Source organism: Nomascus leucogenys, chromosome 14 (assembly GCF_006542625.1).
Source record: "Nomascus leucogenys isolate Asia chromosome 14, Asia_NLE_v1, whole genome shotgun sequence".
In the NCBI taxonomy this organism is placed as follows: domain Eukaryota; kingdom Metazoa; phylum Chordata; class Mammalia; order Primates; family Hylobatidae; genus Nomascus; species Nomascus leucogenys.
The window spans coordinates 49,740,422-49,757,850 of NC_044394.1; the positions used below are offsets into that span (position 1 = coordinate 49,740,422).

Sequence of the window (17,429 nt, forward strand, 5' to 3'; positions counted from 1 at the left end):
GGAGCCTCAGCCGCCTCTCCTTTCCTCTTCCAGGCCCTTCCTTTGCAGCCGGCTCACCATGGTGCTCCAGCCACAACGCTGCCAAGTGCGCTCCGTGCCAGGGCCGAGGCCTGGGGTTGGGGGAGGGAACTGGGGACCCTCAGGCCAATGGCTGCCAGTGGTCCTGGAGCCCCTCGACTATTCTCCAGAGAGCCTGAAACTTTCCAGGGAGAGGCATGGCTAGCCCTGCTGGGTGGTAAGGAGATTAGAGGAGGAGGGTTCCGGATCTGTTCCCCTTGGGGGCCCACAGGCAGCACAATAGCCCCCGGGACTGCCACTCTCTGGCTTAAGTGGTTGCCTGGGCAACAGCTGGGGCCAGTTTCCACCAATCCATGGAGGAGGCTGAGTGGGGGAGGGAGGCCAAGCAGGAAGGGGGGTGCCGTCCCCTTGTGCTGGATCCTATATAAGGAAGAGGGATGTGAGCAGAGTGGTCTGGGCTTCACCGTCCCTCCAGTGGACTTGGGGGCTGAACATAAAGATGCCTAGGAGAGGCTACTCCAAGCCTGGGTCCTGGGGCAGCTTCTGGGCGATGCTGACCTTGGTGGGCCTGGTCACCCGTGCAGGTGAGCGGGCAGTGGGCCAGGTGCGGGGCAGGGTGGAGGGGCAGGATGTCCCAGCCCTGGCTGCACGCGGCTGGCCAGGAGGGGGCGGTGTCCAGCTGCTGGGGAGAGCACAGGGTGGACCCGACTGCTCCACGGACTCATCTCTCTGAAGGAAGGAGGGGCCTGGCAGGCAGGTGGACAGGGGTCTTAAGGACAAGAGGACCCTCCATTGCCCATTGTCCTGGGCAGAGGCTGAATGGGGACGCCATCAGCATTCAGGTCCTTCAAAGTGACAGCTGGGGAAGGCAGGGCTGGGAAACGCACTACCCGCTTCTCTTTCACCCTCCCTTTGTCCCTCGGCCTCCCTCATGCACAGATGCTCTGCTCCTGTGCGAGCCTTCCCTCCTGTGTGCACCACGGGCCTGAGTGTGCTGTGCATGCACATGTGGCCAGGGCCCATCTGCTGCTATCAGGCCCCCGCCCGCCTCCCTCTGCAAGGCTCCCCTCGCTGTTCTCAGCTTGGGAAAGCTGCTGACAGTTTCTGTAACTGAATGCACATCCCCATCTGACCGTTAGGGCATCCTGGAGCATGAGAAAAGGGCCGGCGGGGCCAGCCTCAACGCTCAGTTACCCAGGAAGTTCTATTCCAGCACCAGCTGGCCCTTCGCACTTTCTCCTGTCCCCTGCTGGCCACCCACAGAAAATGGGCTTCTGTCTCAGAGATCAGGACCCAAGAGGGCAGGGCTGGGCCTGGAAAACAGCTTCCCTTCCACACCCGCAGCCTTGTCTGACACCCGCCCCTCTCTCCTGCCACTGCTCTGGCCTCCCTAACACTGTCCCTGCTCCCAGTACCCCAGGCCCATTCCCTTTAAGGGCCTTTGCACGGCTGGAGCCTGCCTTGACGCTGTTCCCTGGCTGGCTCCTTTAAAACTGGAGTGCTTATTTGTGTGTGTCTTACCCGTCTGATATGTCAATTTGTGCTTTTATGAGCTTTTATGAGCATAAGAACTTGGCTTGCTTTATCCACTGCCATATCCCAAGCTCTTAGGAGAATGTCTAGCATATAGTATTTGTTAGTGAATGCACCACTTCTGACTACTGTTCCAAGGGGTTAGATGGACAATTCTTTAGGAAGTGAGAAGGGTGGGACCACGAGTTTCCTCAACCCTTGCCTGGGGGGCTGGCAGCATGGAGATGAGTTCTAGGCATGTTGTCCTAAACCTGAGCACAACCTCTCACTGCCTGAATGCACCCCCTTCCAAGAGCATCCTCTTGGGGTTTGCATTGGCATGATCTTCCCACCCAGGATGCGTTTGTGTGTGCACAGATGCATCCACGCGCCTCGTGGGCACAAACAGGTATGCACACACAGCCCGCCTAGGCCCACCTTGCCCTCTGCTCACACCCATGCATATGTCTCCAGCTGGTCCCTCTCCACCCCCAACTGAGGTTCTGGGCCCGGGCACCTTCTCAGGCTGTGCTGTGTTCCTTCCTGCTGCAGCCCAGAGAGCCGATGTTGGCGGGGAGGCAGCTGGCACCTCCATCAACCACTCCCAGGCGGTGCTCCAGCGCTTGCAGGAGCTGCTGCGACAGGGCAACGCCAGTGATGTGGTTCTGCGGGTGCAGGCTGTGAGCACCGATGAGGTCCGGGTCTTCCACGCCCACCGCCTGCTGCTGGGACTGCACAGTGAGCTGTTCCGGGAGCTGCTGAGTAACCAGAGTGAGGCGGTGCTGCAGGAGCCAAGGGACTGCGCCGCTGTCTTCGACAAGTTCGTCAGGTGGGGATGGGGAAGACTAAGGGGAGGCTTCAACCCTTCCTCAGCCCCCGGCTCCTCCACCTACAGGCCCTTAGAGGTTGTTATGTCCATTTCCCCGGACATCACTGGGATGACAGTGACCCCTGCATCCCTTCTTCCACTGTACAACTCCCTGTCTTTGCCCATGTCATCTGTGCAGTTTGATGTCACTTTCGGTTCCTGGTAACCCCCTCAGAGCTGTTTCCAAACCTGGCCATAGACAGCTTTTAAAAACTACAGTTTTGGGGCCAGGCACGGTGGCTCATGCCTGTAATCCCAGCAATTTGGGAGGCTGATGCAGGCGGATCACCTGAGGTCAAGAGTTCAAGACCAGCCTGGCCAACATGGTGAAACGCTGTCTCTACTAAAAATATAGAAAATTAGCTGGGTGTGGTGGCACACGACTGTAATCTCAGCTATTTGGGAGGCTAAGGCAGGAGAATCGCTTGAACCTGGGAGGTGGAGTTTGGGTTTGCATGAGCTGAGATCGTGCCACTAGACTCCAGCCTGGGTGACAGAGCAGGATTCTGTCTCAAAAAAATCAACCAACCAACCAACCAACCAACCAAACAAACAAACAAACAAAAAAACTACAGTTTCACGGATCCCAACCTGGATCGTCAGTCTCAGGTCTAGGGTTAGGGCCAGCAATCATTTTTTATTTTATTTTATTTATTTACTTTTTATTTTCCTAAATATTCCATTATAGAGGAATATTTTTTATTTTAAAGCATCGCTGTGGTTTTGGTGTTTGGCCAGGTTTGGAACCACAGGGCTAGGGAGCTGAAAAAGTTAGACGGCTCTCTCTACCTCCTGCTTCCTGCCATGGTGCTGCTCAGGGGGTGCCATTCACACTAGTGTCTAAGAAAGTAACTCTTCTAACGGCTCAGACGAGATGCCTGCAGAATTCCATACATTGCTTCCAAGTTCCAGGCAACAGGAAGGCGGATAAGACAGAAGGGCAAAAAGGGTCTTCCTGTTACCCTGAATCAGTTGCATTTAACCAGCCCTCCTGCAAATCCCAAACTGTGCCCATTGACCAGCAGTTAGTCACATGGCCAAGGCCACAATCAGGGAGCCTGGGAAATGTGGTCTTTTATTCCCAGAGGCAATCACGCAGGGGAAAGGGGAGAAATGGACGTTGGGGAAGATGGCTGGCAGTGGCTGCCGCACTCCTATAGAGGCAAGTGCGGTGCCATGTGCCAGTGGGGACTGGCAGGAAGGGTGAGCAGCGGGACAGCGGCAGAAGTAAGAGGAAGAGATACTCAGCACAAGTGATCACCAACAGTAGGAGAGGAAAAAGGAAGGTGAGGCTGCAAAAAAGAAATGGGGGCTCACACCTGTAATCCCAGCACTTTGGGAGGCCAAGGTGGGAGGACTGCTCAAGTCCAGGAGTTTGAGACCAACCTGGGCAACACAGGGAGACCTCATCTCAAAAAAAAAAAAAAAAAAGCTGGAGTGTAGTGGCATGATGATCGTAGCTCACCGCAGCCTTGAATTCCTGGGCTGAAGCTATCTTCCCGCCTCAGACTCCCAAGCAGCTGGGACTACAAGTGTGCACCACCAAGCATGACTAATATTTTAACTTTTTTTTTTTTTTTTTGTAGAGATAGGGTCTTGCTATGTTGCCCAAGTTGGTCTTGAACTCCTGGCCTCAAGCAATCCTCCCATCTTGGCCTTCCAAAGTGCAGAGATTCCAGGTGTGAGCCACTGGCACCCACCTGGCCTGTGGCAAGATTCTTTATTCTCCTCTGGTTGTCACAATAACCCTGAGGGGTGTGTGCCACTCCCCCTTTCCTAGATGATTGATTAGCCTAAGGTTCATTGAAATTAAGTGACTTGCCCAGACTCATGGCAAGGAGAAGGCAGGCCATGGACCCCAACCAGAATGGAAACCCCAACGGCAGGAGCCACCTCTGTTTTGTTCCAGCCTAGGGTTGCACGCCTGGTAGAGGCACAGTCAATGCAGGCAATTTCTACATCACCACAGAAACGGAAAGAAGAGCCTGTGAAGTAAGAATGGCCTGGAAGGGTCCTTGAAAGGAAAACATGGGAAGCCTCAGGGTGGGGCTTCCACTGTGTTTGCACCCGGACCGTGAAGCTCCAACTCCAGGCCGGGTCCCTTGTGGACTCAGAAAAAGCTATGCTGGGAGGTGGGTACCACCCTGACCCCGCCCCACCTCTTGGTCTCTCCCGCAGGTACCTGTACTGCGGGGAGCTGACCGTGCTGCTGACCCAGGCCATCCCTCTGCACAGACTGGCCACCAAGTACGGCGTGGCCTCCCTGCAGCGCGGCGTGGCCGACTATATGCGCGCGCACCTGGCGGGAGGCGCGGGACCGGCAGTGGGCTGGTATCACTACGCGGTGGGCACCGGGGACGAGGCCCTGCGTGAGAGCTGCCTGCAGTTCCTGGCCTGGAACCTGTCGGCCGTGGCGGCCAGCGCCGAGTGGGGCGCCGTGAGCCCCGAGCTGCTGTGGCAACTCCTGCAACGCTCGGACCTGGTCCTGCAGGATGAACTGGAGCTGTTCCACGCGCTGGAGGCCTGGCTGGGTCGCGCGCGGCCGCCCCCTGCCGTGGCCGAGCGGGCGCTGCGCGCCATACGCTACCCCATGATCCCACCGGCACAGCTGTTCCAGCTGCAGGCGCGCTCAGCAGCCCTGGCGCGCCACGGCCCCGCAGTGGCCGACCTCCTGCTGCAAGCCTACCAGTTCCACGCCGCGTCGCCGCTGCACTACGCCAAGTTCTTTGACGTCAACGGCAGCGCCTTCCTGCCCCGCAACTACCTCGGGCCCGCCTGGGGTGCCCCGTGGGTCATCAACAACCCGGCCCGCGACGACCGCAGCACCAGCTTCCAGACGCAGCTGGGCCCGAGTGGCCACGACGCGGGCCGCCGGGTCACCTGGAACGTGCTCTTCTCGCCGCGCTGGCTGCCCGTCAGCCTGCGGCCCGTTTACGCGGACACTGCGGGCACAGCGCTGCCCGCCGCGCGCCCGGAGGACGGCCGACCGCGGCTGGTGGTGACGCCGGCCAGCAGCGGCGGCGACGCAGCAGGCGTGAGCTTCCAGAAGACGGTGCTGGTGGGGGCGCGCCAGCAGGGCCGCCTGCTGGTCCGCCACGCCTACAGCTTCCACCAGAGCAGCGAGGAGGCCGGCGACTTCCTGGCTCATGCCGACCTGCAGCGGCGCAACTCGGAGTACCTGGTGGAGAACGCCCTGCACCTGCACCTCATCGTCAAGCCCGTATACCACACCCTCATCCGGACCCCCAAGTAGCCTCGGGGTCTGGGAATAAAGGCCTGGCCTAGGTGGTCCCTGTGGGTCTGGGAAGGGCAAGGCGAGCATGGAGGTGGCAACAAGCCTGGTCCCCTGGATGGCCAGGCGCCGGCCACCCTAGGGCTGGGGTAGAGTCCAGGTGAGGCGTGGTAGACAAGATGCCTGGTTTCAACAGCTGATTTCACAGCTGACTTGAAGGAACGTTCTTGGTCCTGAATAAACTGATGCTCAGAGTGGTAAGGGGATGATTGAACCAGTCAGTTTCTGGGTAAAAACAACCCAGGGAGGGTCCCACAAGCCAGGGGGTTTAGGGGTTTCACTCCCCTTTGTTGAGCTTTTCCCCCAACCCAGACACAGAACTAGGGCAGGTAAAAGCATCCACATGGTCACAGCAACCCACCTGCCTGGGAGACAGGGAGCACCCCATTCCCCTTGCGGGGGAGTCAGGGAGCACCCCATTCCCCTTGCAGGAGTTTCCTCACTTTGAGTCTGAGAGGCTTAGCTGGGCAGTTTGAGCCCTGACCTCGAGGGGCAACCGCCTCATCTGGGTTGTGAGACTTTCTGGCATCCGGGCCGCCCCAAGTCCCTGACCTCTCCTGGGAGGGTGCCTGGGCAGGTGTGAAGACTGGGATAGGGACATAATGGACCTTGCTAGCCCCACCATGGGGAGAGGCCTCACGATCCAGAGAAAAACCCCTCTCCCCCAGGTATTGGTAGGTTGGTGCTATATAGTGAGCCAGGGGTAGATGGGGACTGGGGGGAGGGGAAGTTGGTTGAATCTTAGTCATGGCCACCCCACATTCCAGACAAAGTCAAATTTCCAACACAACCATCAAGACCCAAATGGGATTTTATTGTTAAAAAGAGGGGGGGAGAAAAAGATCCCCAGTTGTAATACGTGAAGTGCCTGTCGGCGCCTCCCCAACCATCCAGGATGCCCGTGCCCCACACCTGTGCCAGGAGCCCCGTCTCACTGTTGCTGCTTTCTGGTTTCCAAGGCCGAGGCTGGCCTCAGGGCTGTTTAGGGTTTGGCAACAGCATTCTGTCCAGGGCTGGGAGGCCTCGCCTCACCCCTTGCCCGGTGATCTTGAAGTATCGGGACCTCTCCTTCCTTGGAGTTGCCTCCAGTGACTCCTCCCTTTTCTTGCCCAGGCTTTTCTTCTGGCCACGCAGCCAGAAGATGCCCGTCCTCATGATGCCCGACTGCCCGCGACAGGGCCTCGCCCGTGCTGCTGGACAGCTTATCCTCACTGGCAGCATGCTGCAGCGTGGGGCTGGGCTGCAGCGTGGGGCTGGGCAGCCGCGCATCGTCGCCCTCACTCAGTGACTGCAGGGACAGGCTGCTGCGCTCTGTCGCGGGCGCCAGCAGGTGTCGCCCCTCGGTGCCCAGGGCCCACGAGCGGTGCCAGGCGGCCTTCACTGAGATGCACTTGGCGCCAGTCAGGATCTCCTTCCTCTCTGCAGCGGGGCACAGGGAACACCCAACCCGAGATCAATGCCACCTCTCAACACCCTCTTCTGACATGGCAGACATGGATAGGAGCCAGACTGCCCGGGTTTCAATCCCAGCACTTCCAGGGGTTTGCTATGTAAGAAACTTGGGCCCATTTCTGAGCCTCACTTTCATCTGCAAATGGGGGATGGCAAAACTAATACCATCGGGTTATTTCCAGGATTAATTGAGGAAATGGACTCAAGCTACATTATCCAGGGGGCAGACATTGAATCGATATTTGCTATTACAGTGATTACTGAGAGGAGGCGGCAGGGGCGGGGGGACATAATTCTCTATGCCACATGTCTCTTTTCTAATTTCCGATTTTGCCCCCATCACTCTAAATGTCCTTGACTTAGAGAGGACTCTTAAGTGTCCTTGACTGACTAATCCTCAGGGGCAATGGTGCCTCTACAGAATGTGTAGCACCCAATGCACAGTTGCACTTGGCAGTGCAGTGGGCAGGAAAGGGCTTTGGGCTGGGTGATCTGAACAGTTTAGACGAGGCCAGGTGAGGTGGCCAGGGCAGCAGACGGCACGCATACCTTTGTGGGACAAAGGGATCTCCGACAGGTTCTCACTGCTGTCGGGGGAAGAGTTGATCCAGCTGCCCCGGCTGTCCTGAGCCGGGGCCTGTGGGGTGGAGTGGTTGGGAGGAGGAAACCCTTAAACACAGCAGGGGCCCCATGCCCAACTCAGCAGAGACAGCAGGGCCTCAGGCTGGTGCCATTTGGGAAAGGTTCCATCCCAACTGCTGCTCTCCACCCTCATGTCCCAAACCCGCTGCAGTGGAGCTTGTGGGGCCATCGGGTACTGAGAGCTCACCTCCTGCATCACCAGGCTGCCAAGCTGGATGGGAGGTAGGGTAGGCACAGAAGAGCTTTTTGCCTGCGAGGCCCCAGTACCAGCCTTGAACACGTGGTTGGCCTTCACTGAAGTTGGCAGAGGAAGATGAGTGGCTGTAGACCAGGCTGTGTCACCGAGGTCCCACCCCCACCCCAGGGGAGAAAGCTGTTGGTGTGAAAGGAGAGAGAACCCAGGAGTCCTGGCTCCAGACCTGGGCCACCTGCTCGCTCTCATTGCTGCTCTGTGTTCCCCATTTAGCCTCAGTTTGGGCTGGCCTCTCTGGGACAGGGGGCGCAGGGTGGGGCTGGGGCAGGTGGCCCCCATCTTACCTCTCTGTGCTGACGGGAGGGAGGGCGCTGTTCTGCAGGCACTGGGCATCAGAGCTCAATGTCTTCACACTCTCCAGGTCATAATCTGGGGTCAGCGAGGTTCCTGCTGGGCTAATTTCGGGCAAGGAGCTCTCCTGGGGAGGAGGGAGCCAGGGTGGACAGTTAGAAGGTTTGGTCCTGGACCAAATCAGCAGAGTCACAAAGGCTCACGGGGTGACAAGGGCTGTAAGATGGCCTGGGAGCCCCAGAAGGGCAGTGGGCTTGTGTTTGGGTCCTCGGGGGTAAGCTGCAGTCTGCTAGGCTTCCCCAGTGGCACTGCCTGATGCATGGTCTCCTGGGAGGGCACCTGGGGCCGTTTGTGATATCTCAGATGGCCAGCCCTGACCCTCAGACCTGGTTTGGGAACAAGTGATGCCCAGGAATGCCCAGGGATGAGGGTCTTACTCAGGCTCGACAAGGCTTTGGGTGGGGTAAGAAGGAAAGTGAGTCAACCCCCTGGGGTGCCAGCCAGCCTAGTCCTGTCCCCTCCAGCTGCCTGAAGGCATTGCCTTGGTCATCAGCCCCTCCCTGGGCACATGTGCCCATGTTCAGGCCGCCCAGGCGCCCGCCCACCTGCAGGGCCCTGGAGGCCACTTGGTCCATGATGGTGGCCTGCTCTAGGCTGCCCTCCTCCAGCTCCCGCAGGTACACATCGTAGAGCTCTTCCAGGCGCTGCGGGACGGCCAGGTTGTAGTCTGCCGGGGAAGGGGCAGGGCTCAGCGAGTGCCAGTGGCCCCCCCACTGCAGGTGGCTCACATGTGCGGGGGCATGGGCCCTACCGTCGATCATCTGCTGCTGGCCCTGGAAAATCTTGTGGCAGAGACTGCGGTCCTGCTCCCGGCGGCGCACGGCCTCAAACCGCATCAGGGTGTTCTCCACCTCGAGCTCGTGCACGCAGCACGAGCATCTCGCGCCGCTCCCCAGAGCCGATGCACCGCGACATCTCCTTCAGGCGCCGGCTCTGCGCGCGCAGCTCCTGGCAGCGCTGCTCCAGCGCCAGCTGCAGGAGGCACAGGTCAGCACCCAGCAGCGGGAAGAGGGTCAGATCCGCCTGCCCAGACCGTCCTCGCCCCTCCAGCGCCTGGACTCCAGGCATCTGTCTGGAGCTCCAGGCTGAGGCCAACCCTAAAAGCTGAATCTTGGGCCTTACAATCAGAGACTGCTTCAAGGTGGCCCCTCAGTGTCCACTTTCTTGCCATCCTGACCACAACCCACCCCTGGAACCAGCTTGGATAACTGCTCAACCCCAGCCCATGTGACCCCTCAGGGCTCATGATACCCTAAAGCCCCCTTGGTCTGGGTATGTCCCAGAACAGAAGGCAAAGATCTGTTATTGGGAAAACCCTAATTATTATTATTATTTTTTGAGACAGGATCTCTCTCTGTCACCCAGGCTGGAGTGCAGTGGCACTATCCTGGCTCCCTGCAACCTCTGCCTCCCAGGTTATTCCTCTGCCATCCGAGTAGCTGGGATTACAGGCGTGAGCCACCACACCAGGCTTTTTTTTTTTTTTTTTTTTTGTATTTTTAGTAGAGACGGGATTTCGCCATGTCGGCCAGGCTGGTCTCGAACTCCTGGCCTCAAGTGATCTGCCTACCTCAGCCTCCCAACGTGCTGAGATTAGATTACAGGTGTGAGCCACTGGGCCCGGCCTGAAAAACCCTAATTATAACATTAGTTACCATGTTTTTTGAGTTCTTGGTATGTGCCAGGCATTTATGTAATCTTCCCAGCAACCCCATGAGGGCTGCACCATGGACTGCTCCCATTTACAGGTGGGGAATGTGACGCACAGAGAAGTTAAAGAACTTAGCAAAGTCACACAGGATTGTGGCCTGAGTTCCCAAGTCTCACGGCTTACCCCCACCCTGGCCCCTCCACCTTGCCTCTCAAACCTGCTCACCCTGTCCCCTAAACCCACTCTCCTTGCCCCCCAAAACCCTGGACACCTTCTGCTCGCGCAGCTGCTTCGGGTCGCCCACCAGGGCTGCAATGCTCTCCCAGGCTACGGCCACCTCAGGCGGCTCCAGGATGTCTGGCTGGTCATCGCGTGTGTCTGAGTCCTTCTCACTGTTGTCCTTAGCGTAGCACTCCTTCCGCTGCTCCTCCCGCCATCTGAGGGCCCGGCGGGACTTCTCATGCTTCCAGCTGCCGCAGCCCCACCCAGAGAGACAGGGCATTCAGGCCATGGGGGCAGGGCACAGTGTACAGCCACAGGTCGTGCTCCTCTGTCCCAGGCACAGGGGTGGGGCCTGGAGGGTCCTCGGCGGGGGCTTACCTGGTGGTGGTGAGCAGGTGTCGGGAGGTTGTTAATCTGGACCTCCATGGCGCAGTTCTCCAGCTCCAACAGGCGCCTCCACACACCCATCTGCTCCCGGAAGGCGCTGACGAGCTGCTCCCGAAGCTGTCCCATGCCGGCCTTCTCACCCTGCCCGCTGTGCAGCTGGACCTCAGCTGCCAGTGGGTGAGGGTGGGCAAGGTAGAGGAGGGGGCAAGTTCAGCTAGGAAAGCCTGGGCCCACCTGGGGCCCTCCCCTCCCTTCCTTCCCAACTCAGTGCTCCCACTTCCTGTCCAACTGCTTCCTCCAGGAAGACCCCCTAGATTACTACATCCTCCCACACCCCACTCCCACATTGAGTCTTCAAGCTATTGCCCAAAAGCGATTCCCAGCTCCTTGGTATGAACTGGGCTCCTGCTAACCCTTACAGCACCTCTGTGCCAACTATAAAAAGGTACCCCTAGAAACTTTACTGTCTGTGGCCAGGCACAGTAGCTCACGCCTGTAATCCTAGCACTTTGGAGGCCCAGGCGGGCAGATCACCTGAGGTCGGGAGTTTGAGACCAGCCTGGCCAACATGGCGAAAGAACCCCGTCTCTACTAAAAAATACAAAAATTAGCCAGCTGTCGTGGTGGGCACCTGTAATCCCAGCTACTTGGGAGGCTGAGGCAGGAGAATCGCTTGAACCCGCAAGGCAGAGGTTGCAGTGAGCCTAGATCATGCCACTGCACTCCAGCCTGGGCAACAGAGCAAGACTCTGTCTCAAAAAAAAAAAAAATCTTTACTGTCTGCCTCTCTCTTTATATTAGTAAATTTTTTTTTTTAAAAAAGAAGCTTTACTGTCTGTTGGAAAACCATCATAGCAAATATGCAGGTCTACAAGGAAACGGAGCCCATTCCGGGGGTGCAGGCATGACCTCGCGGCCCTACGCCACAGCCCTTAGTGTGTGCCCTGCACAGCTCATTGCTCACGTGCCTCTCCCTCATGGGATCCCACCTACTCTTCCAAGGTGGGGTTGTAAAATGGGGTTGTGATCTCTGGCAACTGTCTGAAGCAGAGATGACAACCCCATTAACAGCTGAATGCTAGGGGGCTCAGAGCTGGTGAGTGCCTAGCTCAACCACCCAGCCAGAAAGAGCCCGATTCTGGATTTGAACACAACATGGCCTGATCCCAGAGCAACGTGAGGCTGCCCGAAGGGGGCTGCCACTCACACAGACCCAAAGGCACACCTTGGATGTAGAGGATGTCACTCCGATCCTGCTGGTCCCGGGCCTGGCCCCGCCCAGTCTGCTCATCAGTCTTGCACTTGAGTCGCTGGATCTTGGCCCGCAGGTCAGCGATGATGCTGGGTGTCCTGGGCGATGTGGTAGGAGACGTTCATCAGGTTCTGCTTCACCTGCAGGGAACACGTATGGAGCGGAGAGGATGCAGTCACCCTCGTGCACTCACCGAGGCCTGCCTTGGGGCCTTTCTTCCCCCTGCCTCCCCCAGTCTTTCTGGGTGATGGCCTCCTTTCCTCCACTTCCACAACCTCCTGTCACACTCACTGCTGATCTCATCAACCTTCAGTGGCTTCCTAATGGCTGCGGGGAATGTCCTCATTCCTCCACCCGTTGTTGAAGGGCCACCCCCATCTCTCTGATTTTCTCTGGGCTCACCGCTCCTGCATGAACATCCCGCTCCGGTTGAAGACCTGTCTTGCTCTCCCCATACCCACCACAGACGCCATCCCCTTCCTGCCTTTGGAACCTGTGCCCTCCCTGCTCCCACCTTTTTGGAATGTCCTCCCAGCCTTCAGGGTCCCACTGACAGTCTCCAGAGAGTTCCACCGGACCCCACCACCTACCATTGGCCTCATTTACCTGCTATTAGGAATATTCTGAACCATCAATGAGCTGTTTCAAGAATGTGTCTCCCGTCCCCCATTGAGGGGTTGGAATAAAACTTAACGCCCTCAGGACAGCAGCTGGCAAGTGTTAGGTGTTGGGAGAATGCTCCCTGCATGCTATCATACACGTATCCATTCCCACTCCTCCGCACACAAACAGGCGGAAATGGATTTCTAAGTGGATGGCAGGGGCTCCACGTGCCCACTGAACCCCAGGAAGGGGTCCTGATGCTCCCCTCCTCTGGTAGGGCAGGCACCATCTGCCTGGGCCTGATGGCAGCCGGGTTGCCAGGGGCTATTATTAGACTCCCTGTCACTGGCGCTTGGGCACCTCACACTGGATCAGGATTCCCTCCAAGACGCCCTGCTTTGCCCCGACCCGTCCCGTATCTGGAGAACTTGACACAGGGAGAGGCCGCCGGGGGCCAAAAGTCCTGAGATGGGTGCCTGGCTCTGAACAAGTGGACCCTATCCTGGGCCACTGGCCCCAGAATCTTTGACCCAACACAAGGAACTGATACAGGTGGGCTCCCGGGGCCAGAGCAGGCGTGACCAGACCTGAGACGGGCTGGGAGATTCTGCAGCTTTGTTTGTCTGGGCAGGGAGGTCTGGGGAGCCTTGGCCCTGTCTGTGGGGTGCAGAATCCTGCCAAGGGCCAGCAGAGTAGGGAAAGGGCGGGGAAGCTGGGAGTGACTGCCCTAGGCCAGAAATTCAGGGCTTAGAAGGTGTGGGGTGGAGAGAGGGCGTGGGGGAACAGGAATGGGCGAGTCTAGGACCAGGGGACACAGAGAGGCTGACTGTCAATGCAAGGGGGTCCTCAGGACAACAGTGTGAGATGGGCAGACGGAGGCCACCTTCCTTCCCTGGAACAAGCCAAGCAGCTGTGGATTCTCTGCGCTAGAGGGAAGTGACCCACGCTGCTTCCCCAAAGCCCTGCAGCCTTCCAGCTGGGACTCCCACCCTGCAGGCCGGGGCTGGGAGGAGGGGGTGCTGCGAAGACCGACTCGGGAGACTCTACTCGGTTTCTGTCAAACTTTCCTAGGCCACTCAGCCCCGGAAAGAGAGCGCCCCATCTTGGAATCTCAGACGGTCGAAAACGTCGGGGCACCCCTCAGCATCCCCACACCTGGCGCGCCAGGATTACCCCGACACAAATGCCCTGTCCCTACCCCTACCCCGCGCCGCCCTGCCCGCTCAGCGTTCAGCCCCTCACCCCGCAGGCGGTCTCGCGCCCTTCCTCCCTTCCCACGCCCGCTTCACTCTGATCTCTTCAGTTTTCCCGGCCCCAGGTTCCCAGACAGGAGGGTCGAGGGCCAAGGGCCTGGGAAGGTAGGGGAGAAAGGGGGAGAGGGAGATGAGAAAGGGCTGCGCGGGGAGAGAAGGGGTCTGAGAGGCACGTGGGAAAGTGCAGGCTCTCGAGGGGAGAGGGGGTAGTGCGGGGACTTGGGGCGCGCGTGGCTGGGGTCTGGGGCGGCGTGAACTCACCTCCTGGTAACTCTCGTCACCGGGGCTGAAGGTGCTGTTCACGGGCTGCAGGCACAGGCCGAGGTGCAGGATGCTGTGCAGCCACACGACCCACCAGGGAGCGATGTAGTCCACGCACAGCACCTGCATGGCTCAGCCCGAGTGCTACCCCGCTACCCACAAGCTGAACGGCAGCTGCGCTCACCTCCCCGGCCGGGTCCCATGCCCGCCCCGCCCCGATCCCAGTCCCAGTTCTGGACGCGCAGCCCGCTTACCGTCAATAGCCCCTTTCTGGCGGGGATCTGTCCTGGCTGGATGGGAGGAGGGAAGTGAAAAAAGCTCCCAGAAGTCTCTAAATCAGTTTCAGTCTCGAGGTCCCCGGGCTGCTTCTTATTTATGTCAGATCAAAGGGTATAAGGTGTCAGTGGGAGCAGCCCAGCAGTCATTAGGCCAAGAGAAGGGGCGACTGCCCGTCCCAAGGGCTTGTCAACAGGCTAAGTAAACCGACAGACTGGGAAAGGAAGGAGGCAATCTTCAGCCACTCGGTCTCTCATTCTAATATTCATTCTCATTTTTGGGCATCTACTGTGCAGCCCTGGTGGACTTAAAAAGAGAAATAAGATGCCGTCCCTCTGCCTCGGGAGCTCCTGGCGCATCTGCCCCAACAACTCACTGAAGCCGCCTACAGGACGCCTGAGTGAGGACAAGGTGTCTCACTCAGAAAACTTGCTTGATTCTTTCTGCCAAGTGGGACGGGTGAGCTTCCCGGAGGAGGGGACCTTCGAGCTGTGTATCGGAGAAGGTAGAGAGACGATGACAGCGCCCGGAAGGGACAAGCATTAGGGAGGACTGAAGCGCATGCAACAACAAACTTATTGAGCACCTACTACGTGCCAGCACTGTTACGTCGGTGATGTAACAAAAGCCGATAAAAACCCTCACCCCGGGGCAGGCACCGCAGAGGGCGATGACGACCCGAGAAGATGCCGAACGCAGGCCAGGAGGGGGCTCTGGGGAAAAGCAAAGGCAGGGGAGGTGCCCATCGGGGAGTCTCGCGTCCCTGGGCCCTCCGTACTCTGCACATATGCAGAGGCCCCACTCGTCCTGTAACGCAAACGGCTTGGCGTGACTTGGCCAGCGGAGGGAGGAGCCCAGGCTGGAGGACAAGCAGGAGTCAGGGGTAGGTGGGGTGGAGTGATGGGGTCGCGGCAGATTGGGCGTGGAAACCGTGCTGGGCAGCCAGCCTGAGGGGTGTAGCCACTGCGGCAGGGACGCGGGTGAGAAAGGAGCCCAGGGAGGACGGGGGCGGGGCTCCTAGGGTTCTGGCTGAAGGGACGGGTGGATGCGGCCGACTAAAACGCTCGCAAACACGCATGGCTGCTGGGGAGTGGGGCCCTTCACCCAGTGCTCAAAGGCCCTGTGTCCATTAGAGGAAGTCCTGGTCGGGGCCTCTCCTGTGGCCGTGATCCCACAGTTCTGGGCCCTGCGGGAGCCCAAAGCTGAGGGGCCCCGGAGGCTGGAAAGCCGTTCTTCTCTCATCGGGGTGTCTTTCAACAAATTTTCTTGAGCACGTTCTCTGTTCTAGAGGATACAGTAATGGATAAAACACGTTCCCGCCTGCATGGTGTCTACAGCCTAGTAGGCGAGGTGAGGTGGACTTGTATCCTGCAGAGACTGCAGGCCTTGCGAAATGTCAGAGTCCCTGCTGTAGGGAGAGGGCACAGTGACATGAGCTGAAGGATGATCGGGAGTCAAGGGGGGGTGCTGGGGGAAGCCTCTGTGCAGAAGGAACAGGACCCTGTGAGATCAGGGACTAAGGCCAGTGGAAGGGGAAGCAAGCAAGTTCCAGAACAGGAAAGGGGAGCCGGAGAACTGCAGGAGCCAGGCGATCAGCTTGGAGACTGCGGCAGGGAAGGAACTTCTTTGGGTGAAAATCTCATTTTAAAAGGTCTTGGTCTCTGACTCAGTCCCTGCAGTTGCTGGGGAAAGTGGACTCTTCAGGAAGGGCTCTGGTAGCCGCCTTTAAAGCCCCTGCCCTCAGAGGCCCCCCAAGTGGGAAGGGCCTGCCTCCTAGGCAGTGGGTGGTCACCGAGGACTGACTTTGAACCCGGGGCAACGGAAGACCCAGAAGGCTGGAGGCCTGCACATGGTACTGGAAGAAACAAACCGCAAAGGCTGTCCCTCAGGGCTATCCCCACAGCCACCGGAATGCAGCCTGGAATATCCAAACCTGTCAGCCCACCTGCACCCAGCCAGACAGCGACCATTCTAGCTGCTTCCCCGGAGGCCTACTGACCAGAGAGGTGTCAAAAAAGCTGAGGCACAACACAGACAGACCTCTCAGACTCAGCAGGGAGTTGGAGAACAGTCTGCAAACCAGCAGCTGTAGCCCATCCCCCTCCCCCCATTCACCTGGTATGCAGCCCTTAGGGGCTTGCTGAAGCCCCGCAAGACAGTGGCCCACCTGAGAGCTTGGAAACACACCTATGCCCCAGACCACCGCAATCGCAATCTCCAGTTAGCCCCGGCCACCACAGTGAACTGCCTAAGTGCCCCAGATGACTGAGTCACAAGCCAGGGCTGGGAGGCACTGCATGAAAGGCGGCCTTCTCTAGACAAGGCTGGACACACCCCGGCAGGGCCTGTCTCCTAGGAGCTGGGATGAAACCGGACGATGTGCTGGGAACAAAGAAAACCCACGTGGTAAAGGCTGCTCTTCCTTGGGAATCTGCAAATGTTTACAGAACGGGGAAGGCTGAGAGCCGCCCGCAGTGCGGCACCTGGGCCTGAGGGCTGGCGTACCTACCCTCTCCGGAGGAAACAAGACCCACGACCAGACTCAAACCACCTCACACCCTCACAATCCTTACAGAATATTCAAAGACTGGCACTTCAACCTTACAACCTGAGCGCGTTTAAATGCCTAACACAATACCAAGCACACTGTATACCACACTTATAGAGAGCTTAAAAAACAAGAAACACTACCTTGGGCAGGAAGACAGGTTTTATGATGCCGGTCATTTCCAGGGGTGCTGTCCGCTATGGCACAGCACCACCTGGTGGCCACCCCAACCCACGCACACACCCCCCACCACAATCCCAGCACCCTGACAGCAAGCCAATGAAAGAGGTGTTAATATGGCTATTTTCCAACTGAGGAAACGGGCAAAAGTGTAGTATTTCTCCAAGTCAGTCAAGTTAGCGAGTGGTAGATGTGCTATACCTTGTTGCACCCATTTTGGGACCTGTTTGAATGGCATGCCCCACCACCGCTCCCACATCTGCCAGTTATGTTTAACCCCACGTGCTACTTCCACATGGCCTCCCCACATCTTATTTTCAAACTCGGGCTGAAAACAGATGGCCTCATTCGCCCACTGAGACCAGGCTCAAGATTAGGGATGCGCTGGGCACGGAGGCTCATGCCTGT

The 17,429-nt window shown here is 58.3% G+C and overlaps 2 protein-coding genes across 3 annotated transcripts; one reads left to right on the forward strand and one right to left on the reverse strand.

Moving 5' to 3' along the window:
* Positions 1–185: 185 nt before the first annotated feature.
* Positions 186–5,891, forward strand: BTBD17 (BTB domain containing 17). 2 transcript variants are annotated; one of them, XM_030827233.1, is made up of 4 exons: positions 186–235; positions 754–860; positions 2,083–2,359; positions 4,577–5,891. In XM_030827233.1, the coding sequence occupies exons 1-4, from the start codon at positions 216–218 to the stop codon at positions 5,649–5,651; spliced, it is 1,479 nt and encodes a 492-aa protein (XP_030683093.1). In that variant the 5' UTR covers positions 186–215; the 3' UTR covers positions 5,652–5,891. The 2 variants fall into 2 exon arrangements, with proteins under 2 accessions (XP_030683093.1, XP_030683094.1); XM_030827234.1 differs by lacking the exons at positions 186–235; positions 754–860 and adding an exon at positions 468–602.
* Positions 5,892–6,483: 592 nt separating this feature from the next.
* On the reverse strand, positions 6,484–12,373 carry KIF19 (kinesin family member 19). The gene is given in 15 exon segments (XM_030827096.1): positions 6,484–6,828; positions 6,830–7,109; positions 7,692–7,779; positions 7,972–8,078; positions 8,144–8,157; positions 8,322–8,455; positions 8,934–9,055; positions 9,140–9,261; positions 9,263–9,360; positions 10,311–10,509; positions 10,640–10,668; positions 10,670–10,815; positions 11,874–11,991; positions 11,993–12,122; positions 12,303–12,373. Coding segments are annotated over 15 exon segments (1,824 nt in total). The 3' UTR covers positions 6,484–6,662.
* Positions 12,374–17,429: the final 5,056 nt, after the last annotated feature.

Bases quoted from the DNA above. Each gene is read 5' to 3' on its own strand.
- BTBD17 (XM_030827233.1), top strand. From the start codon at position 216: ATGGCTAGCCCTGCTGGGTG. The intron at 861-2,082 runs GTCCTTCAAAGT...TTCCTGCTGCAG, and splicing joins GGGACGCCATCAGCATTCAG to CCCAGAGAGCCGATGTTGGC. The intron at 2,360-4,576 runs GTGGGGATGGGG...TCTCTCCCGCAG, and splicing joins GTCTTCGACAAGTTCGTCAG to GTACCTGTACTGCGGGGAGC.